Source organism: Adiantum capillus-veneris, chromosome 5 (genome assembly GCF_014529385.1).
Source record: "Adiantum capillus-veneris isolate H3 chromosome 5, ASM1452938v2, whole genome shotgun sequence".
NCBI lineage: Eukaryota > Viridiplantae > Streptophyta > Polypodiopsida > Polypodiales > Pteridaceae > Adiantum > Adiantum capillus-veneris.
In genome coordinates this window covers 64,032,360-64,054,410 of record NC_140935.1, presented here as the reverse complement: position 1 = coordinate 64,054,410, position 22,051 = coordinate 64,032,360, and the positions used below count along the sequence as shown (strand labels likewise).

The 22,051-nt window shown below is 42.3% G+C and overlaps 1 protein-coding gene across 1 annotated transcript; it reads right to left on the bottom strand.

The window, feature by feature from the left end:
- Positions 1-6,446: 6,446 nt before the first annotated feature.
- LOC147457439 (uncharacterized) lies at positions 6,447-10,426 on the bottom strand. The gene is made up of 2 exons (XM_086513587.1): positions 9,290-10,426; positions 6,447-6,688 (listed from the first exon to the last, which is right to left on the bottom strand). Exons 1-2 carry the CDS (start codon positions 10,049-10,051, stop codon positions 6,596-6,598), a joined length of 855 nt encoding a protein of 284 aa, XP_086369713.1. The 5' UTR covers positions 10,052-10,426; the 3' UTR covers positions 6,447-6,595.
- Positions 10,427-22,051: the final 11,625 nt, after the last annotated feature.

Sequence of the window (22,051 nt, the reverse complement as noted above, 5' to 3'; positions counted from 1 at the left end):
TGTTACCCAATCCGTGACCCATTTAGTGTGATCAAATTGGATCCAAGCGCAACCTAGGTCTCTTGTTTCATTTTGCCTCATGAGTTCACCAGGGTGCCTAATGATGGACCCATCGTGGACATCTTGAAAACAAAACACTTCTCCCCCTCTTTACCCTACCCTAGAACTTGGCTATCTTGGAGGAATTCATAAGGGCAATCTTGTTTCAGCTTGACAAGTGCGTCGACACCGAATGATTCTTTGGTTGCACCACTATGCATTGAATAGATCGTCAAAATCTAATGGATAAATCCAATGAAAGGAGCATTACAAATATATTACTTCTACATAGCATAAATTAAATTTTGAAAAACACTACTATAGTAAACCCATTTCCTATGCCACGACGTATAGTTGTTGCTCACCGATTTTTTGGCCTATATCATTCGCTTGAAGAATAGACCCTGACGTTATCTCTTTTGCCACACACATCTAGACTTTATTAGCTCTTGCTTGACGGTCAAAAATAAGTAACCTTTTCACCATTTCTTTGGTTTTTGTCATGAGGAATATTGATGTGCCATCGCGAATGTTGTGGGAGTGCATACCTCGATGAATTAATTACCTATTGCATGTCTCATCCAACACAATCACATAATACACAAAACATTCACAAATCCCAATGCATAGTACAACATTAGAACAAAAGTGATAGACTACTTTGCTTGATATTGGACACACACTTTGGCGAGTGCCGGTCTCTCCAACAAGCTACTGGAAAAGTATGCACGGGAGATCTCTCCCTCTCTCGACTAAGCTCGGAAGGACCCTCTTCCTCTCAGTCAACCTTGGCAAGGCTTCAATCCCTTTCTCTGTTGACCTTGGAGAAAGGAGGCACAAAGGAGGGAGGAGTTTTTGAGAGTTCTTTTTGGCAATTGAGAGGAGAGCTACATGGAAGAAGAAAAGGGAAGAGGGAAAACTAGAGGTGATTGAAGATTCCCATCAATCTCTCCATCATCATCAACTTAAGCTTTATTAATCTTGTTCATAAGTTCACTTAGTATTTTTGAAAGGAGCTTTAACTCCTTAATCCAAGTGATGGTGCCATTAATGGCCACTTTGGTTCTACTCTGTAATCCTTATGTAATCCAAGTTATGGTGCCGTTAGCGGCCCGCTTTGGCTCTACTCCTTAATCCTTTTGTAATCCAAGTTATGGTTCTGTTAATGGCCCACTTTACTTCTACTCCTTAATCCTTATGTAATCCAAGTTATGGTTTCATTAACGGCCCACTTTGGTTCTTGATTAAGCTTTACTTAAGGTTTATTTATCTTCATGGGTGATTGTCGACACTGTCTGTGTCTATTGTACTCTCTCTCACACACCTCTCACAGCCAGAGACCCCATGCCTTCCCGGCTCACCTTTCAAACACGTATCTCTCGACACCGCCTCCAATTTGTCTTGCTCTGTGGAATGGGGTTGGCCACCATCTATTGACCATTGTCACCTCCTGGCAGTTCCTTGCAAAATGACCAATTCTCTCGCATTCGTAGCAAGAATTGGGGAAGGAGGAAAATGCCAGCTCTTGCCGAAAGGCACCAAACTCTTTTATATTGAGGTCTACATATTTGGGAATAGGTTGGCTCATGTTCCATAAAACAGACAAATTGACATCCAATCCGGATCAGATCTTCTAAGTTCTATAGTCTTGGGATAAACAGGGCTCGAGCCCAACGTGGAAGCGATGGTGAGAACATGGTCATGCAGCCATATAGGTAGCCTCACTAAAAACCACACAGGGCAAAAAGTCATCATCTTTTCATGGGGGCAGAATTTCGATGTCCATAGCATGACATACACGCAATAGGATGCTCCCATACCCCTCCTCTTATCACGAGATCCTAAACTATTTGCATTGAGGTGCAAGACACCACATAGAACCCTTTACCCACAGTAGTAAAGCAGCTAATCTCATTCTGGTTGCCAAGCACTGCAGTTGCCCACTCCCACAATCCTTGTGTGGACATCCGCTGACCCATGAAGTATAGGAACAAAAATATGGTGCAGCAAGTCTCCAAGCTCTATAAAGCCAACATTGGATTGAAATAAACATTCATAACAAAGCCATCATGTTCCTTATTCTGATTGAGCATAGAGGCCCCAAGAAGCATCTCCTCGATCATAGACCGCTCTCCAAAAGAGAAGGGCTTTAATATTTTCCCATGCTCATAAGCTTCACATCTGTTATCACAGTCATGCTTTAGGCCTTTCAAATTAAAGGAAAAGTTCAAATAGGCTGCATTGAAGATCTCTCCTGCTCCAAGTCAATCAGTTCACTCCCCCTCGGCCATCATCTTTGATTAGCCCTTATCTCCCATTAAGGGAAAGTTAACTCTTAATCCATAGGAAAAAAGACCCCTTGTGTAGACTTTAAGTATGGATCCCGATCCAAGGACTTGTCTCTAAAGGAAATATGTAGTCACACCAAACGCGCGTTCCTACAATCCCTTCCACCAACCAACACCTTGCTTAGCAAACCAAAGATATGAATCAAAATCCGTGAAATGGATCACAATCGGTGGACTGTTCTGTGAAGCAAGTCGCAAACCATCAGAATGCAAACGAGCTTAGATCACCCCAGCTAAGCAAGGGGGAACAAGTGGCCACAAATACATAAAGTTTCTTCCTTGAGTCCTCTCACATGACTAGTCCATGTACTTAGTATTCCATTTTGAGATTTTTGGTAAATGGGGGAAGGGGGCTCGTGAGATTTTGCGGCACATTCTCTCTCATTGGTCTCACACTCTCACGTGCCCAATGTGGTCAAGCAAGTATTCTCACTCTCCCTCTCACATGGAAGCTCAAGAGATGGTCTCCTTACTCAAGCACTTCGCTATTGATGCAAATCCAAGTAAGTATATTCTTTTTCTCTATTATTCTAGCTATCCTAAAAGCTTGCTCATGGAGTAAGCGTACTAGAAAATATTATCTCTTTGCTTAAAAGATGCTTCTTTCCACCCTCATCTACGTCCATCCTTGTAGTTCTTTCTCCCCGCTGGGGTGTTTCGGGCTTGGGAAGGAGGCTTACACCATGTGTGAATCACGAATCCCACCCTCTTTAGGATTTGAGGAAGCTCCACAAGAGCACAAGCTTATATTATAATAACAGGTCTCATTGAGAAAATTATAGTACAAAAGTCCTTCTGGAGGGCAGATCCGCTCCAAGAAAATCTATCATCAACAAGTTGTCAATCTTAATGTGTTTTTCTCTTCAAGTTATGTTCCATGATTTGATGTTTTAATTTGTAAATGATGCTATAAAATCAACCTTGCACTATCTATGGTTCTCTTGTAAAGAATCCTCTTAATGAATTGTTTTCTGATTAATTAATTCTGCTATGATTCATGAAAGTGCTAGATAATCTGACAGTTTATGCATTATGCGATGGAATATTCTATGTAAAAGCTCCTTGGCTTCAAGAAAAATCAAGGTAGTCTGGATGAAATTGTTCATCTAACATATGTAAACTAATTCTTGTTATTTGTTTGCTAATGTATTTTCCTCAAGTCTCTAAAGGAAGAACACCCACTTTAATGTTGCATGATGGTGAGGGATCATATAATGGATAATTGAAGAATGTGTCTCTGGATCCTTCTTTGTGCTCACTTATTCCATATTGCTACCGTAGAAAGCTTATTTTTACTACTTATGCAATGTTGTGCTTTACTTATAGTGTGGATTCTCCAATGTCATGGAGATCTTGAGGAATGCATCTTTTAGTACCTTGAGAATAAGTGGTATCGTTGCTTTTACAATGTTGTGCTTTAATTATAGTGTGGATTCTCCAATGTCATGGAGATCTTAGGGAATGCATTTTTTATACCTTGAGACAACTTAGTGGTATCGCTTCAAAGTAAGTTTGTTGGTTTTTTGTGGGGGTTCACTTATTATTTATGTGACTATCATGTGAGTGCAATAGGAGCGCTTATTAAATTTTATTTTATTTTCACCTTTTCACATACAAAAGGATATCATAAAATGGAAGTGGGAAATGGGTATGTTTTATTTGTGAAAAATTCACAGATAAAGAGTTTTAAAAATAATCATTGAATGCACATAATATACACAATTTATACATAGCGACCCTTCCAAGTTTACTTTCATGGGTTTTTAATTCGATCTATCAACTAATAGTTTTTTAGTAAAATAGATAGACAATCTCAAATTGATTGTGTGCTAGATGATAGCTTAACGAGAACACTTGTTTTTGTACACATGCCTAAAGAGGAACATACCTAGATCAACAATCAAAATTATTTTATGGTTTTGTGGAATACATGTATGTGTATCATGGTGGATGTAAGTTTAGCGTTTGCATACTGTTTCTCGCTTAACAATAAAGTATCCATGCCTCTTTCATCCATGTAAACAAGAGTTATCTCATTGTGTATTTAACATGTTAATTCTCTATCTTTGTGTCTTTATCATCCTATATACATGGAAATTCAATTAATGGCTTTTCTCATTGTACATGTACTTACGAGAAGGACACATACAAAGTATATTGGGAAACGTGCAACTTGGAGGAAGAGACCTTCTTGATGTCTAAAGGGGTCTTGATGCACCGAGTTGCAAACTTCATGCATTCCATCTTTAGTTTCCCCTAGATGGGCACTCTTTGATGGCTACCGATCTCTTTGGAAATGACTTGAGGAGGTAAACCTTTTATGATGTGAACGGCTAGCATAATCATAACATATTAAGTGTAAGTTGGTGAAGAACTAGGGTTAGTTGGCTTATAATTTGGCAGTAGCATTAGATCATAGCTTGAGAAGTAGTCTGAACAAATTAATAAACAACAAAAATTATTTTTAGACTTTGGAATTTCTCTTGAGAAGGGTCTCTCTCGCATGCGTTCACTCCCTCATTATATGCTTCCACATCGTCGCAACAATGGTGTTTTTATGTATGCTATCTTTTGAGGATAAACTAAATGGGAAAAACTACCCATTATGAGTATACATGATGCAACATGTCTTTGTTATAGAAGGGGTTTGGAATATTGTGTGTGGTCATGATAAAATACTAAGTTTTGTGGATATAAGATCTAAGGATGATGGTGAACATTCTAGCAGTTTTACTTCTAGAGTTGTTATCCCCCTACTACAAAACATGCATGTTGGGATGGTAAGGATGTGTAGGCTCATGTGTCAATTGTGCTTTCTATTAAGTGCTCCATTACTCCACACATTTGCTCATCACAATTATCAAAAGAGGTATGGGATAGACTAGCTTCTTTGTATGAGGTCTTGATTTGGTAGAATTGCTTACCTACATAAGGAGCTAGAGTCCAAGGTTATGCACAAGAAGGATGGTATGGATGAATTTACTGTGCAGAGGGTAATGATCTCAACGAGTATTCAATTGCCATTGGTGAGGTCATTCTTGAAAGTACTCTTATGCAGACAATTGTTGATGCTTCGCCAAAAAAAAACAAATCTCTACCTTTAGGTTTGTGACAGAGAATAGACCTCATGATGGTTAAATGATTGAATGAACTGGGGATGATGCTCACTTGTAGAAAATAATAGTTAATGTTGCTAGGCATGTTCTGGACCAAAATCGTAATCTTTCAAATGTGGGTCCATGGGTGGTCATGGTAAGAGACTAGTCAGCTACCTCAATCATTATACACTGATGCACAACTTTTTTGGTTTAGTGATTGACCAAAATGGGTTAAACATTTTTCGCAATAATTAGTCACTGCATACTCATATTTGACTCAGTTTTAATCTATAATGCATGTTCACCCCCATGAATGAGCTAGAGTACTTGCATAAATTGACCGAAGAGATGTTACGGGGACACTTTCTCTGATGTTGCATATATGGTGCAACTGCTCATTGTTTGGTTGACAATGAACATTTTGTATTCTAAGTGACCACATGGTAGGTTTATTTATTGAGCTAGTCGATTTCCAAGCTAGTTTCAAGTAAACAATTTGTAGATTTTCTATTGCATTATGGAGAATGTGCATCGCTTAGAATGTCAAAGCTCGATCAAAGGTTGCAAATATGTTTTGGTGAGCAAGAAACCCATTACGAAAAAACAATATGTTTTTTGTTGAGATAGATGGCACTTTGCCCTAATTTGACATGGGGGTCTACTTATGAAAATCTATTACAGCAAAACAGACTATTGCATACATTTCAATTATTACTCCCATTCACTTTGTCAAAATTGCTAGTAGGTTGGCACGCCTCTCGAGTTTGGGCAAATCTGCCAAGACCCTTAAGGACTGGAAAAACAAAAGCGCAAGTGCTGGCAGGTGGCGCATTTTGTTTGTGATTTGAACTTTTTTTATTTAAAACTTTAAAAAAATTAAACTATCTATGTATCATTTGTAAGTTCAACTCATCAAGGGACCTATAACAAAAAAATTGATCATTCAAGATTGAAGGTTTGCTCAATAACTTAGAGGATTTGAGAAAGTATTCATATCCATAGATTTTGTGTGGTATTGTTTGCGACAAGTTACGCAACAAACCTTAGCGATGCATTATCACTTGCTTGTCGAGGAACTTGAATAGGAGGTCATTAAAGCATATGACAATATCAATTCTTAGTAGTACAAAGAAGCGTTTTCGTTCCTCGATGGCTCTTGGTAGAGGATGAGAACAATCTCTTGATATTTCTCCATATCTTGCCCTAAAAATCAACATTAAAAAGTATAAGACTGTATCCATTACATTGCTTTAACTAGACCTATTTACTAATAACGAAGCTTCTACAAAACAAAACACAGTCTCACAATGTTGAAACTTCATGCAAGTTCAAAACTTTGGATTTCTCCATATTTTCTATGACCCATATTTTTGATGGCACTAGAAAAATCCATTTGTTAATACTAGTTTGAGAAAAACAATAGTGAAAATTTCTAAAGAAAAAGGCATAACATATAATGTTTAACTAATATTGTCGGTGGCCGAAGGTCGTCTCTCTCTCTCTCTCTCTCTCTCTCTCTCTCTCTCTCTCTGTGCGTTGAGCGCCTTGGAACTGTCGGAGGCTGGCCGAATGAGGAGGGTCATACTGCTACAAAAAGAAATAGCGAGGAGCGTTCATCCCCCTTGGTAAGAAAAGATTGGCGAAAAGGAATGGAGGGGATATCCAAACCCACCAGAAGAATGGGTAACACCCCCCTCAAAAACAATGTGTGTTTGTCTACTTTTGCAATAGCAAATGCGAGCTGCGCTTGGATCACTGACACGTAGGAGGAAGAAGAAGTTGTAGATGAAGGTTTTGTGAGAAGTCCAATGTTGTGTGAATCAAAGGGAGGGCCGCTGCTTCTAGCCTTGTGTGCGCTAACTACACACTCTCAACATAGCCTAAGAGCCAAATGGACTAAATGAGCCAAGCTAGCTAGAGACAGAGGGGGAGGGGGGGGGGGCTCAGGACTAAGTGGCACGGGCATGGGAGGGTGGGATCTACGACGGAGGCATTGTGGGCCGTAGATCCGAGTGACGACACCGAAAGTAAATTAGGGTACCCTAGATTACTTTATATTATGGGGGGGAGGGGCCTCAGGACTAAGTGGCACAAGCATGGGAGGGTGGGATCTACGACGGAGGCATTGTGGGCCATAGATCCCAGTGGCGACGCCGAAAGTAAATTAGGGTATCCTATATTATTTTTTATTATGGGGGGGAGGGGCCTCAGGACTAAGTGGCACGAGCATGGGAGAGTGGGATCTACGACGGAGGCATTGTGGGCCGTAGATCTTAGTGGCGACGCCGAAAGTAAAATAAGATACCCTAGATTACTTTTTATTATAAAAAGTAATTTAGGATACCCTAATTTACTTTTGGCGCCCGCCCCTAATTTACATGTTTTAAGTAAATTAGGGCCCCCATGTTTCACAACGCACGCATGACGTAGTGGTTAGGGTAACGCCTCTCATGCGTGAGGTCCCGCGTTCGAACCCGACGCCCCAAAATGAGGGTACCCTAGATTACTTTCGAAATGCGGGTACCCTAGATTACTTTTTACCTTAGATTACAAAAAAAAACTAGGGTACCCGCATTTGGGATCTACGGCCCACAATGCCCCCCCCCCCCCCCCCCCCCCCCCCCCCCCCCCCCCACCAATGCCCGTGCCACTTAGTTTTGAGGGGAGGGGGGGGGGGGGGGGGAGATGGACATAGAAAGAGTCTCATCTTACACACACAAAGGTATAGTCTATCACTCGCCCATCGATGGCTTGAATGGAGCACTTACCAGCCATGATCATGTGTATCCTAGGTTCAAGTCTCAACTATGGATGGGGGCCATCTTGGAGTGCTGACAAAAGGCTAGATGCTATATATGAATATAGTGTCTACATTTGCATCATGAGAGCGAGAGTGACAAAGAAATTGAGAGAGAGAGAGAGAGAGATATAAACCTCCTTGCATTAGAATCTCCCTTGATTCCATTGGAAACAATTTTCCAAAAATGGTGCCACCTTGTGTGTGTGTGTGTGTGTGTGTGTGTGTGAGAGAGAGAGAGAGAGAGAGAGAGAGAGAGGGTTGGCATCCTATTCAGTTGATTGTCCATGACTCTATGCAAAGATTGCAAATCCTGCCCCAGGGATGCAGCAATCTCAACAGAGTGGATGAAGGAAGATGAGTAGGATTCCAAGCCACCGCAAGACACTATATACCACAGGATCTGTACTGAACCCCAAGAGGTGGGATCGATGGTGAGCAAGAATCTTGTGGTGTGCCTGTGTCCAAAAAAAGTCTTAAGACATTGACCAACCCCTCCCACCCGAGTCTCAAACCCACGACTTCCCTACATGGATGTGGGCATTTTGGTGCTCACACTCCGCAGAGTAAGAGCCGAGTCGCGCCCAATGTAGCAAGGGTAAGAGAGAGAAAGAAGACCTCTTGTCGCACACGCAGAGAAAGACAGTTTCGGTTGCAGAGGAGGAGAGATTATGGATGGAAAGCGAACACTCTGATTGGGCAAATCTGGAGAGAAAAACACTTTTGCATTTCTTTCAGGGATGATAGCTTAAACCTTTGAAAAACGTAGTGGTTAGCGAAGCTTGTGCACAGAAAAGCGGATTATCTAAAGATGAGTCCCTCCCCCCACTCTAACCCGTTTAGTGCCAGTCTCCTTCGGGGTTCTAGTTCTAATGCACTAGACCAAAGAGACTAAGAGTTGAAGTGTGTTTCAGCTATGTGTAGGTGGTAAGATAAAAGTCACGAGGTTTGAAAAAGAGAGAGAGATCCCTCAAGAAAAAAGAGAGAGAGAGAGAGAGAGAGATTACGAAGAGGGTTCGAGTCCAACGGAGCTTTGGACGTATGGTCCACCGGCCAAGACCTCGCTTCTTCTTCTTCCTTCTCGTCTTCGTCGCCATCTTCGGTTCATCTGCTGCAGTTGTAACCTGAAGCTCGCGCTCTTTCAGCATCCCCTCAACTCTCTCTGCGATCTCCTTTTGCACTCCTATCCTCCCTTCTGCATCCATGGCCGCTGCAATCTTTGCCCCCAGTGGCAACCTCTGCGCACCTCCTTTCGAAACCCTATCCGTAGCTTCATCCTCCATTCCTTCTTCCAGAAGCGATCTTTGTGCCTCCGCGTCAATATTCTCGGTGCCATTCTTCAACTTCGGCACTGCAGCGTTACATTTTGATACGCTAAGCCTCTCCAAGCTCGCCATTAATTCTCTCGCTGCAGCAGCTTGATGCAGGGGCGTGCCGTTGATCCCAGGCGGGTGGCTCCCTTGTCTTCTCAGCTTCATCAAGCCCATGCTCTTCTTCACAGCCTGACTGGTATGGCCATCAGGAGGTGACTTAAGAATCCTTGGGCGTTCGGGCGATGGCGAGAAGAGAAGCGCATCCAATGGAGAGGAGAGCTTGCTTTCTGCTGCGTCTGAGTGGATTCCTAATGGGGATGAAGAGGGAGGGGACAGCTGATGCGGGTGGCGATGGCGGGGAGTACTTATAGTACTGCATTCTGAGGTATTGAAGGTGATGGTACTGCTGCTGCCATGGGAGCTGCAGGTGGAGCTTGTAGTCACTGAGTGAGGCATACTTAAGCATGTGAGATTCAGGGCAAAAACCTGGCTAATCTAGCGGGATATTTAGCGTTAGAACTAGTTGCTGGCATGGAGCATGTGGGACATTTTGGTGCCAATGTGGCTAGTACAACTAAAGAGCAGCTAAATTTAGGGAACAATGGCTAGCAAAGGCTACAAGAGGAGAGTTTTGTAGGCTTCCCTAGAGACGACGACAACATCTGAGAGGGGGCGGGGCACCCACCCACTCTCTCCTGAGATCATTACAAGCAAACAACAAAGCCTTTCTCACTTTGGTATCAATGCTTGTAGCTAGGCCTATATGCATCCTCTTCTAAAATATGTGACCCCTCGTTACACACAAGCATATTACATTGGCCTATATGTGTGTATGCGTCACCGTGCCCATGTATTGCCCGCCGCCCTATAGAGTATATGCGCACCTACTGGTTTGCATGCATACAAGCACAAAGAGATTATTACTTATATAGATATATATATATATATATATATAGAGAGAGAGAGAGAGAGAGAGAGAGAGAGAAGAGAAAGGGGGGTTCCCACTTCATGCACCGCACGTCCTCGTGATCCATCAAGTTTCGATGGGGGGACGCGATGCCATTTCCTTTTCACACATAACTATAACTATACTATGTCTATCCTTAACCCACATATGCTATGAAAAGAGAGAAACCAAAGAGATGCTCAATTCCATTAAAGCACACATGGTTTGAACCATAGCCGGTGTGGATACAATTTGTGCCATATGACAATATGTTGGATCGCTTAAAACCACTTCCCTTGTCCAATTTTCAAGTCATGTGTTCAAGTGCGGTCAGGTGACATTGATAGCGCTCACAGACATTTGTATCGTCTCGCACGGGTTATGTGTGATTTGCTACAAAAAACCACTCCCCTTGACCAATTCCTTGAAGGCACTGTGGATGCTAGAAAAGTTCAACCATGGTGAGAGTTTTTCGATATGGAAAATAGTCTTTTGGTTTGCCACGCTCCTTTCTAAAACCATGGGGAAAAGATATGCTCAAGGGGACTGCCAGTAACCATAGTAACAAGCCGAGTGTAAGCTGCTTCCAAACTTCCAATTTTACTTGCCTCCATGTGTGCTAGAGCTTGTACCTCGAGGCTTGTCCTCCCCCTGCATCATTCTCCAACTTCTCAAACCGCAACCTTGGCGCTTAACATTGTCAAAATGGGGAGAGTCACATGTGTGCTTTCTAACATGGGCTTGGCACATGTGTTCCATCTAGCAAGAAGCAAAAAGCAAGACAAATTCTATAGGCTACTAGTACTAGTGTCATCTCCACTTCTCCATGAGGGGAACTTCTATTTCCTTCTTTTGCTTGATACACTTGCACCCTGATCTCTCTATCAGCCCATCACGTTTATGGGAGCGTGCACCATGCAATATTTAAAGTGCTTTACATTTTGCTTTTGGAACAAGACCTCCTCCATGTGGTGACATACATGAAGCTTCTCTCATCAACTCACGCACGTTCCACATGATCCTTAAAGCAAGCCATTATCACTTTCACCGTCTCCCCCACACTCTCTTCAATGTTGTGACCACTCTATATTATATAGGCCTATATATATATATATATATTCCTTTGTAGTAGGAACTTGAAATGGAAGCAAATAGCATATAAATTATTTGTAACCCCCTTCCCCTTTGAGGTTGGAATTAAGTTTCCATAGCAAATGCTAAAAGTCTTCTTGTGTGTGTGTGCATGTGTGTGCACGTGCACGCATGCATGTGTGTGTATGTGCTTATGTGGCATGATGTGTTTTCGAAGTGGATGCATCCACTATGATAGTGTGTCTGAATGCATACTTTTATGAGGTTCCTAGTGGTGGCTCTCTCTTACCTTTGTGACTACATACTGATCGATCAAGGGTTCATGATCATTGACCAATGTGGGTAGTTTGTTTCGTGAATGGGGGCAACAAGACTTTTGTGCTAGTGAGTCTTGACCATTGAACCCACAACCCATACTCTACTACTTTAATATCTTATGAGGTTCCTAGTGGGGGCTCTCTCTTACCCTTGTGACTATATAATGATCGATCAAGGGCTCATGATCATCGACCAATGTGGGTAGTTTGTTTCGTGACTTGGGGCAACAAGACTTTTCTGCTAGTGAGTCTCGACCGTTGCACCCACAACCCATACTCTACTACTTTAATACCTTATGAGGTTCCTAGTGGTGGCTCTCTCTTACACTAGTGACTACGTACTGATCGATCAAGGGCTCATGATCATCGACCCATGTGGGTAGTTTGTTTTGTGAATGGGGGCAAAAAGACTTTTGTGCTAGTGAGTCTCGACCGTTGAACCCACAACCCATACTCTACTACCTTAATACCTTATGAGGTTCCTAGTGGTGGCTCTCTCTTACCCTTGTGACTACATTGTGATCGATCAAGGGCTCATGATCATCGACCAATGTGAAGGAGTACGAGCGAAAGTGCGACACGAGAGAGAGTGCGAGAAGAAGAGCACGACGATATGGTGAACTCGCTCTACTGTAATGTGTAGAGCATAGTGAGTTCTTATTAGGTTTTTACAAAAGAATATGTGTACATACATGGCGGCCCGCCCACTTACCTGGGCGACCACATTGGGCTTTATACCCCAACAACCTCCCACTTAAAGTCCAATGTGGTACTTTAAGTGTGAGAGAAGCTACTATACAAGCTAATATACAAGAGATGTAGAGAATTGATGTACTACCCTACACCTATCTGCTTGCGAAAATGCGCAAAGCTCTCTGAGGGAAGTCCTTTTGTAAGTAGATCAGCAGGATTTTCTGTGGTGTGAACTTTGACAAGCTGAAGTTGCTTATCCTCGAGCATTTCCCTGATGAAATGATACTTCACATCCACATGCTTTGTCTTTGAGTGATAAACTGGATTGCGAGCCAATTGTATAGCACTTTGACTATCACAATATAACACAGGCATCTCTTCTTTGATTCCCAAATCTATTACTAGTCGATTAAGCCAAATTGATTCTTTGCATGCCTCTGATGCTGCAACATATTCAGCCTCTGTAGTAGACTGAGTAACACAATCTTGTAATCTAGAACGCCATGATACTGCTCCACCAGCCAATGTAAAGACATACCCTGACGTAGACCTTCGGTTGTCTAAGTCACCTGCATAATCTGAGTCTGTAAAACCCTTTACACTTAGCTCCTGACTCCCATAGCATATACGCATACTCTTTGTAGCTTTCAGGTATCTCAATATTCCTTTCACTGCCTCCCAATGTTTCTTGCCTGGGTTTGACATGTATCGACTTACTACTCCCACTGCAAATGCAATGTCTGGGCGAGTAGTAATCATTGCATATATCAAACTACCCACTGTAGACGCATATGGAATCTTATCCATTTCAGCATGTTCTTCCTCAGACACAGGACAATCTTGTTTGCTAAGTTTCACATATGGTGGCAATGGAACACTCAGTGCCTTTCCCTTCTCCATATTGAAACGTTGCAAAACCTTGTCAATATACTCTATTTGAGATAACCAAATCAACTTCTTTGATCTGTCTCTCTCAATGCGCATACCAAGTATATGACTTGCCTCACCCATGTCTTTCATGTCAAACGATTTTTCCATCTTTGACTTCAAAGCTGAAATTTCTTCCAAGTGCTTGCCAGCAATCAACATGTCATCCACATACAAAATAAGGATCAGCCAACTACCATCCTTAGCCTTCTTTGTATATAGACAGTGATCGAACTCACTACATTTGTAGCCTTGAGAAAGCATAAACTTGTGGAATTTATGGTACCATGCCCTCGGTGATTGTTTTAAGCCATAAAGACTCTTTAACAACTGGCATACCCAATCTTCCTTGCCTTTCTCAACAAACCCTTCTGGCTGCTGCATGTAAATTTCCACATCTAAATCACCATGCAAGAACGCTGTCTTGACATCCATTTGGTGTAACACCAAATCTAATATGGCAACCAATGCAAGAAAGCATCTCAATGTAGTCATCTTGACCACCGGAGAGAAGACTTCATCAAAGTCAATGCCTTGTTGTTGCTTAAAGCCCTTGGCAACAAGCCTTGCTTTGTACTTTGGCTAACTATCATGAACAGTGATCTTATACCTGTAAACCCATTTACAAGGTAGAGCCTTTTTGCCCTGTGGTAATTTAACTAGCTTCCATGTCTTGTTTTTATGCAGAGCTGTCATCTCTGACTGCATGGCCAATTGCCAATTCCCGGAGTCCTTCATTTGCACTGCTTCCTTGTAACATGCAGGCTCATTGCAATCAGTCAACATGACATAGTTCATAGATGGAACAAACCTATCAGGAGGTCGCGTGACACGTCCAAATCTACGCACAATAGGTGGCTCAGGCTCAGCCACAACCTGTGGTTCCACTCTATCCTGTCCTTGCTCCTCTTGAGCCCTGACATTTTGTCTTGCACGTGCAGTTCCATCTTCTTGGAAGACAACTCTTCTAATCTCCTCAACCCTCTCTAGTTTAGAATGATATTTGGATTCATTAAAGTGAACATAATTGCTGCGGACAACCTTTCTGGATTCGGGATCCCAAAGTCTGTACCCCATCTCACCAGAATTACCATAGCCTAAAAAGATGCACTTTCTACTCTTTGGCTCAAGTTTGTTCCTAAATTCCTTTGGAACGTGAGTATATGCCTCACAGCCAAAGACACTGAGATGCTTGTATGAGGGCATTTTGCCTTACCATACCATCTCTGGCACTGAATCCTTCTGTAAAACCTTGCTAGGAGATCTATTTACAAGATGAACAGTTGTTGATACAGCTTCAGCCCAAAACCCATTTGGCAATTGTGCATTAGACAACATACTTCTAACCTTCTCTTGTATGGTCCTATTCATCCTCTCAGCAACACCATTTTGAGGAGGATTGTAAGGAGCAGTAAGTTCACGTTTTATACCTTTTGACTCACAAAAGTCCTGAAAGGCCTTTGAAACATACTCTCCACCATTGTCAGTGCGTAAGCATTTAAGCTTCTTGCCACTCTGATTCTCCACAAGTGTCACAAACGTTTTGAAAACACTAAACGCTTCATCCTTGTGCTTGAGAAAGTAAACCCATACTTTCCTCGAGTAATCATCTATAAATGTCATAAAGTAAGAAGCTCCCCCTAGAGATAGGTTAGGCATAGGTCCACACAAATCACTATGAACAAGTGCCAACTGTGTATCTCTTCTACTGCTTCTATGCTTATGTGGCTGCTGTGTTTTCTTACCATACAGACAATGTTCACAGAATTCAAAATCATTAAATGAAAAGCCAGGCAAATAACCAAAACGAGACAAGATTTCCATTCCCTTCTTGGACATATGTCCTAACCGGCTATGCCACAAAGAAACGTTCGGCTGCTCGGTTACATTGATTACATTTTTAGAGACATTTGATACATAAATCATGTAAAGTCCTCCATACTTTACTCCATGTGCTATTGTCATAGAACCCTTGGATATCTTCCACATGTTCTGTCCAAAAGTGGTGACGTAGCCAGCATCATCAAGTAAACATGTGCTGATCAAGCTCTTTGTAATTGCGGGAACATGTCTCACATTCTTCAGCGTGAAAGAAGAGCCATTCTGAAACTTCAATTGAACATCTCCAACACCTAAGATCTCACATGTCTGCCCATTGCCTAGCCGAACATGATCTTTAGTGGTCACATAAGAGGTAAACCACTCCTTGTTTGGAGACACATGAAGTGATGCCCCTGAGTCTATAATCCAGTCACTCAGTGCATTTCCATCAGATGTTGTAAGAAGAGCTGAGTCCATTGTATTCTTCAAGAAGTAGATGTCTCCTGACACTAGACTGTCATCCTCTGCAACAGTGTTTGTCACATTTATTTCTTGAATCTTCACTGAGGACTTGTTCTTCTCACCATGGTCTTCAGTTTTCTCTTTGCCTTTTTCTGCTTTCCATTCTCTGCAGTCTCTTTTCATGTGACCCTTCTTGCCACAATGGTAGCATTCTATGTCACTCTTGCCTTTAGAACTGCGGGACTTGCTACGAGACTGATTCCTCTTTCCACCTTTGTACTTTTCTTTGGTCCTTCCCCTGACAACTAAGGCTGTTACTTTGCCTTTGTCCATTGTCTTTCTATTGGTTTCTTCAGTAAGCAGACTTCCTTCTACACTTGCTATGTTCAAACCATCTGGAGGTGCAGAATTACTCAAAGCTGTGCGAAAAGTGTCCCAACTTTCCGGCAATGTGATCAACAGGAACATAGCTCTAACAGGTTCATCAAACTTGACACCTTGAGCTGACAACTGACTATAGATTGTGTTGAATTCATTCAGATGATTAGACATAGGTGTCCCTTCTTTCATCTTCAAGTCAACAAGCTTCTTAAGCCAGTATACCTGTGAAGCTGCACTCTGCTTCTCATAAAGATCACTCAGCTTTAACCATGCTTGATAAGCCGACATCTCGTCTGCTACATTGAAGTAAACGCTTTCTGCCAAAGTCAGCATAATGGTAGAAAGTGCAAATTCATCCATTTCGCTCCATTCATCTTCGTCCATATCTTCTGGTTTTATCCCCTTGAGCTTTATAGGTTTTATCTGCTTCTTTTGTACCAACACGTGCCAAATCTGCTTCTTCCACAATGGGAAATTGGTTCCATCCAGCTTCTTGATATTGTAAAGAGCAGTGTCCTGTGATCCAGCCATAGCTACGCTTCATAGTGGTTTACTTTCCTGGGAAAAATTCGGCAGAGTTTCCCCTGTAAACTGACCTCTAAACCAATATCAACCTGTCAAATGAACCAAGAAAGCTTCAGATTCTGCATAAATTTCGGCAGAGTCTCCTTTGTAAAATGGCTCTGGTGTACTCAAAAAACAGACCAAAAAACAGCTCAAAAAACACTGTCTCTCTGACACTATAAGCTGCGGGTAAACCTGTCTTGCACCTGTACTGTCTCTCACTGTCCTGTCACTGTCCTGTAAGCATAGACTGTGACAATGCCTCAACGGCAGTAAAGCAAAGATGCAATCCCAACTGTCTAACTCACAGTCAATACATCCTAAGCGCCTATCTAAGGGTGCTCGAGGGATCGCTCCAAGACCTGTATCACCGAAAGGATCTCAACATTCGAGAATCCCCCAGCTCAATAAAACCTCACTCGACCCTCAACAAAGGTTGCAGTAAATCTGACAGTACATAGACTTCCCACAAAGTCATACATCCACAAATTTCCCACTATATGCTGTAACCGCTGCGGCGGTTGTTTGCTGCGTGACTCACAGCCAGCAAACCCTCAACAGACATACATCATCTCTGACAATACATCCCATGTGGAAGTACTTGCAATGTCAGGATGAAATCTGGAATATCAAGCAGCAAACACAAGCTACCTGATGAACTAGTGGATGTCGCCTACAGTCTGTGTGTAGATGCGCCCGTGTCGTACGTGACACACCTCCAAGAACTGTGAGCCGTCCTTCGATGTGTAGACAACCACAAATCAGCACTCTGGGAGTGTTGATATCCTCAAAACTTGCAGTCGTAGGCCGAAAACCCCAAATTTGCAGAGTCGGATCTGCACCCGTCGAGACCACGTAGTCGAAAATGGCCTGCGCAGACCTTTGTCAAAGCCGAACGGTGGCCGAGATGACCTCAGAATGAAATTCTGACAACACCAAGGCCTTCGGGATGTCCCACGAGATTTGGGGCCGTGTCTTCGCCTGTCGAATTTCACTCCAATCTAAGCTGGTGACTCTAGCCTCCTGCAGTGCTGCCCCGAGCCTCGATCTGAGCTCTGATACCAGTTGAAGGAGTACGAGCGGAAGTGCGACGCGAGAGAGAGTGCGAGAAGAAGAGCACGACGATATGGTGAACTCGCTCTACTGTAATGTGTAGAGCATAGTGAGTTCTTATTAGGTTTTTACAAAAGAATATGTGTACATACCTGGCGGCCCGCCCACTTACCTGGGCGACCACATTGGGCTTTATACCCCAACACAATGTGGGTAGTTTGTTTCGTGAATGGGGGCAACAAGACTTTTGTGCTAGTGAGTCTCGACCGTTGAACCCACAACCCATACTCTACTACTTTAATATCTTACCATTCCAATCTTGGGCATCTTATGATATGTAGGCATAAAAACTTCTATACTAAGGATAAAGGGGGAGGGAATTCCGGCTCTCCCTCCCTGCCACGCGTCAGAATGTTCTTCAAGCTACGGGTGTGGCCTGCAGCTCCAAGAGCACAATGACGGAGAGAGAGAGAGGGAGGGAGGGAGGGAGAGAGGGAGGGAGGGGCGGGCGAAGCCCGCCGACTGTACTAGTGGTTATAAAGGTTAGTCCTTTGACACAGTTTACAATAAATAGTTTACATGTAGTTCACAGTCATGATCTACAAGCACAGAAACGTGGTTATAAAGGTTAGTTCTTTGACATAGTTTACAATAAATAGTTCACTTATACTTCACACTCATTATCCATAGGCATAGCAATATGGTTGTAGAGGTACAAGAAAACAAGCATCTACAATTCACAATGAGTTCATATTAAGTTAATTCACATTGTTTTATAGATGGTCGTCGCTCGGATGTGCTAGATTAGGAAGAAACCGAGGGATGTGCTAGATAAGGAAGAAACCGAGTCTCTCACTTCATTTATGAATCGTACAACCCTTTTTGAAAAAGTTATCCCCTCAATGAACATGCAGTGCTTGAGGTTCAGTTAGTTAATATAGCATCTCCACTCGCAATTGGGAATATGGCAAGGAAAAAAAAAGTCAATTCACACTTTTTTATAGATCGCCCCCATCAAATTCCACTATTACTGGCTAAGTGTGACCAATGATCCTTTTAAGGTTTAAATGTGAATTTCTACATATCCACATATTTTACTTTCCCTTGGTTAAACTAAACCGTGCCGTCCTACTTGATGTCAAGGTTGTAACCTAGGGATTTCACATTTGTATGGGAAATAAAGAGCCAAAATTTAATTTTCGTCGCTTATATCAAAAATAAAATTATTCTCGTTATCTAGTCATCAATATAACTAGCTCGCACAACCCGCCTACAGTGGGTCTCGTTTGCTCTTACCCATGGTACAAAAGTAAGGTTTTCGACAACAACACAGTCATTGGTGATGCTTAGGCATGCAAACACTATCTACATAAGCCTTACATTTCAAGAGAGAGAGAGAGAGAGAGAGAGAGAGAGAGAGAGAGAGAGAGAGCATGCAAACACTATCTACATAAGCCTTCCATTTAGAGAGAGAGAGAGAGAGAGAGAGAGAGAGAGAGAGAGAGAGAAATGATACTGATGTGGTGGTTTTCAACTTGATCGTTATTGAAGTCCCTCGCATGGGGAGTCCAAAACAAAGGGCATGTTAGACAGAAACCTCCTTTTGCAACTTGCTTGTATAGGGAGTTGCCTTTAGCACTCAAAGGTGTCCCTTGGATGCACCCAATCATGTGGGAGGCTTACCATCGATCATGAATCCTCATGGCCTTGATACACATTGAGCTTAGAGAGCTTTGAGAGAATTAAAGCACATTGTAAGTGAGTGGAAGAGCAGGAAACAAAGCTCAAAAATCAATTGTGGGCAGTTAACCAACCATGATTGCCTCCATGATGAAGATGCTACTGCCTCCATATTTGCATTTGTCATACCAATTGTTCTGAGGCATGCTCCTAGAACGGCATCTCCGATCAGGTTAATTGTGGGTATGCCTTTGATGCTACATCATGCAATGGCTCTTTCGATAAAGTGGTGATCTTCACTGAGAGTCTTGGCCTGGCTGTTTTACATAGACAACTATATCTCCTCTTTACAAACAGACTCAGTCTCTGGTGTAAATGTATAGCGGGTATGTGTCAAAAACTTCACTTGCTGCAGAAATATCTTTGATACCAACAAGGAAATTTTTCATGTCATCTTCCTCTTACATAATCTTCAACTCCAGCTCTTTATGAAGAAATGTAATTTTTGCCTCATTGTTGCAACTTGCGTAAAGACTAGCTAGAGTATCCCAAGCCTATTTTGTTGAGCCATAGGCAAAACAACTCTAGTAGCAACAGACCTGCTAAAACATGCACCATTCTAAACAGAGCATGTATCCACAGAAGGTGGACATACATCAATGCCCTACACAAAATTCCAAACTCCCTTTGACACAAGAGCATGCGTCATCATGTAAGCCCACAATGGATAGTTATCTTCATCTAGTTTTCTCTCAACATCAAACATCTTAAAAACATCTATGTTGTTGTCAGCCATGGCGAGTGACTACACCTGATGTGAAAACTTCTTCAAAAGAGGAAAAACAAAGTAGGACTAACATGTGCTATGAAGCACAACCTGAAGAGGATTGTGAGAGAACTGTTCTGCCAAAAATTGCATTGACCAAAAATCTGCACAAATGGATGAAGTTGCTTGCAATGTACTACTTATAGTGGAAATGAAGGCCAAAATGAGCCCAAATCAAAATTTAGAGCACAACAAGCTCTACAAGTCTTCTTGAAGTATTACTAGACCTGCTGACCCTCACCAAAGCTCACCCAATTCAAACGGGGGGGGGGGGGGTGGCAACAATGGCGACTATGCCCAGAAAGGATGCAACCTCCTCTAGCACCAATTGTTAGAATTCGGGTTGCACGGATGTATAAACTACTTGGAGAATATGAAGAAGCTCAAGACACACAATAGAGAGGGTATTGCTTAGTGTGCAGATAGAAATTTAGCCCTAGAATGATGGGTGTATATACGATGCATGGGGTGAAAAACCTCCTAGTGAGGGAAAATGTGCGCTGATGGTCCTAAGTGTGTTCACACACATCATTACCATATATATGGTAGCAACCTCACTCATTAAGGAAGGAGAGAGCGAGTGTGTATTCTTTATTGTATATATGAAGAGTAAATGGTTAGTCATAGTTAGTATTAGTAGGGTCAATCATTGCGAGTAGATGGCCATAGTCTTTTACCCCAACAATCTCCCACTCAAAGGCCAGTGTGGCCGTAAGTGGGCTTGACTAAAGCTAGTATGTATAGCCATGAAACATAACAGGTTCACCCTTGTACAAATATGTTCACCCTACACCCATAAGCTCAATGCAACATGCAAAACACTTTGTAGCCAAGCTCTTCATAAGAGCATCCATTGGGTTGTCATCGGTGTGGACCTTTGCAAGCTCCAAGAACTTATCTGTCAATGCATCCTGAATGAGATGATAGTTTATGTCAATGTGTTTTGACTTGGAGTGAAACACGGGATTTCCCAGATCAATGGCATTTTGACTATCACAACGCAAAACTAGAATGTGTTGGATGTATAAATCTCCCACTAAATGTGCTAGCAAAATAGCTTCCTTGATGGCATCTCGCGCTACAACCTACTCATCCTTTGTAGTGGAAGAAGTAACACAATTTTGGAGAGATGATCTACGAGAAATGGCTCCTCCTCCAAATATGAAAATGTAGCGAGACATAAATCTCCTACTATCTTTGCAACCCACATGATTTGCATCCTTGTAGCCAACAATAGATGCATTGTTATTACCAAAGTGTAAACACATAGTCATTGCACCTTTCAAGTATCTGAGGACGTGTTTCATTGCTCTCCAATGTTGCTTTCCAGGATTAGCCACATACCAGCTAACCACTCCCACTGCAAATGCAATGTCTAGCCTTGGAGCTACCATAGCATACACAAGAGTCCCTACAGCAAAAGGATATGGCACCTTTGCCATTTTTGCTCTCTCAACATCTGATTTGGAAGAATCTTATGTGCTTACTTTCAAATATGATGGTGGTGGGGTACTCACTGCCTTCCCCCCCTACATATTGAAATGTTTCAAGACCTTGTGGACTCCCACTGCAACTATGCAATGTCTAGCTTTGTAGCTACCATAGCATACACAAGAGTCCCTACAACTAAAGGATATGGCACATTTTCCATTTTTATTCTCTCACCATCTAATTTGGAAGAATCTATGTCAAAT

Coding starts and splice junctions, on each gene's coding strand:
- LOC147457439 (XM_086513587.1), bottom strand. CDS start 10,051: ATGCCTCACTCAGTGACTACAAGCTCCACCTGCAGCTCCCATGGCAGC. Junction 6,689..9,289: donor GTTGGACTCGAACCCTCTTC/GTAATCTCTCTC, acceptor GTTGATTTTTAG/GGCAAGATATGGAGAAATAT.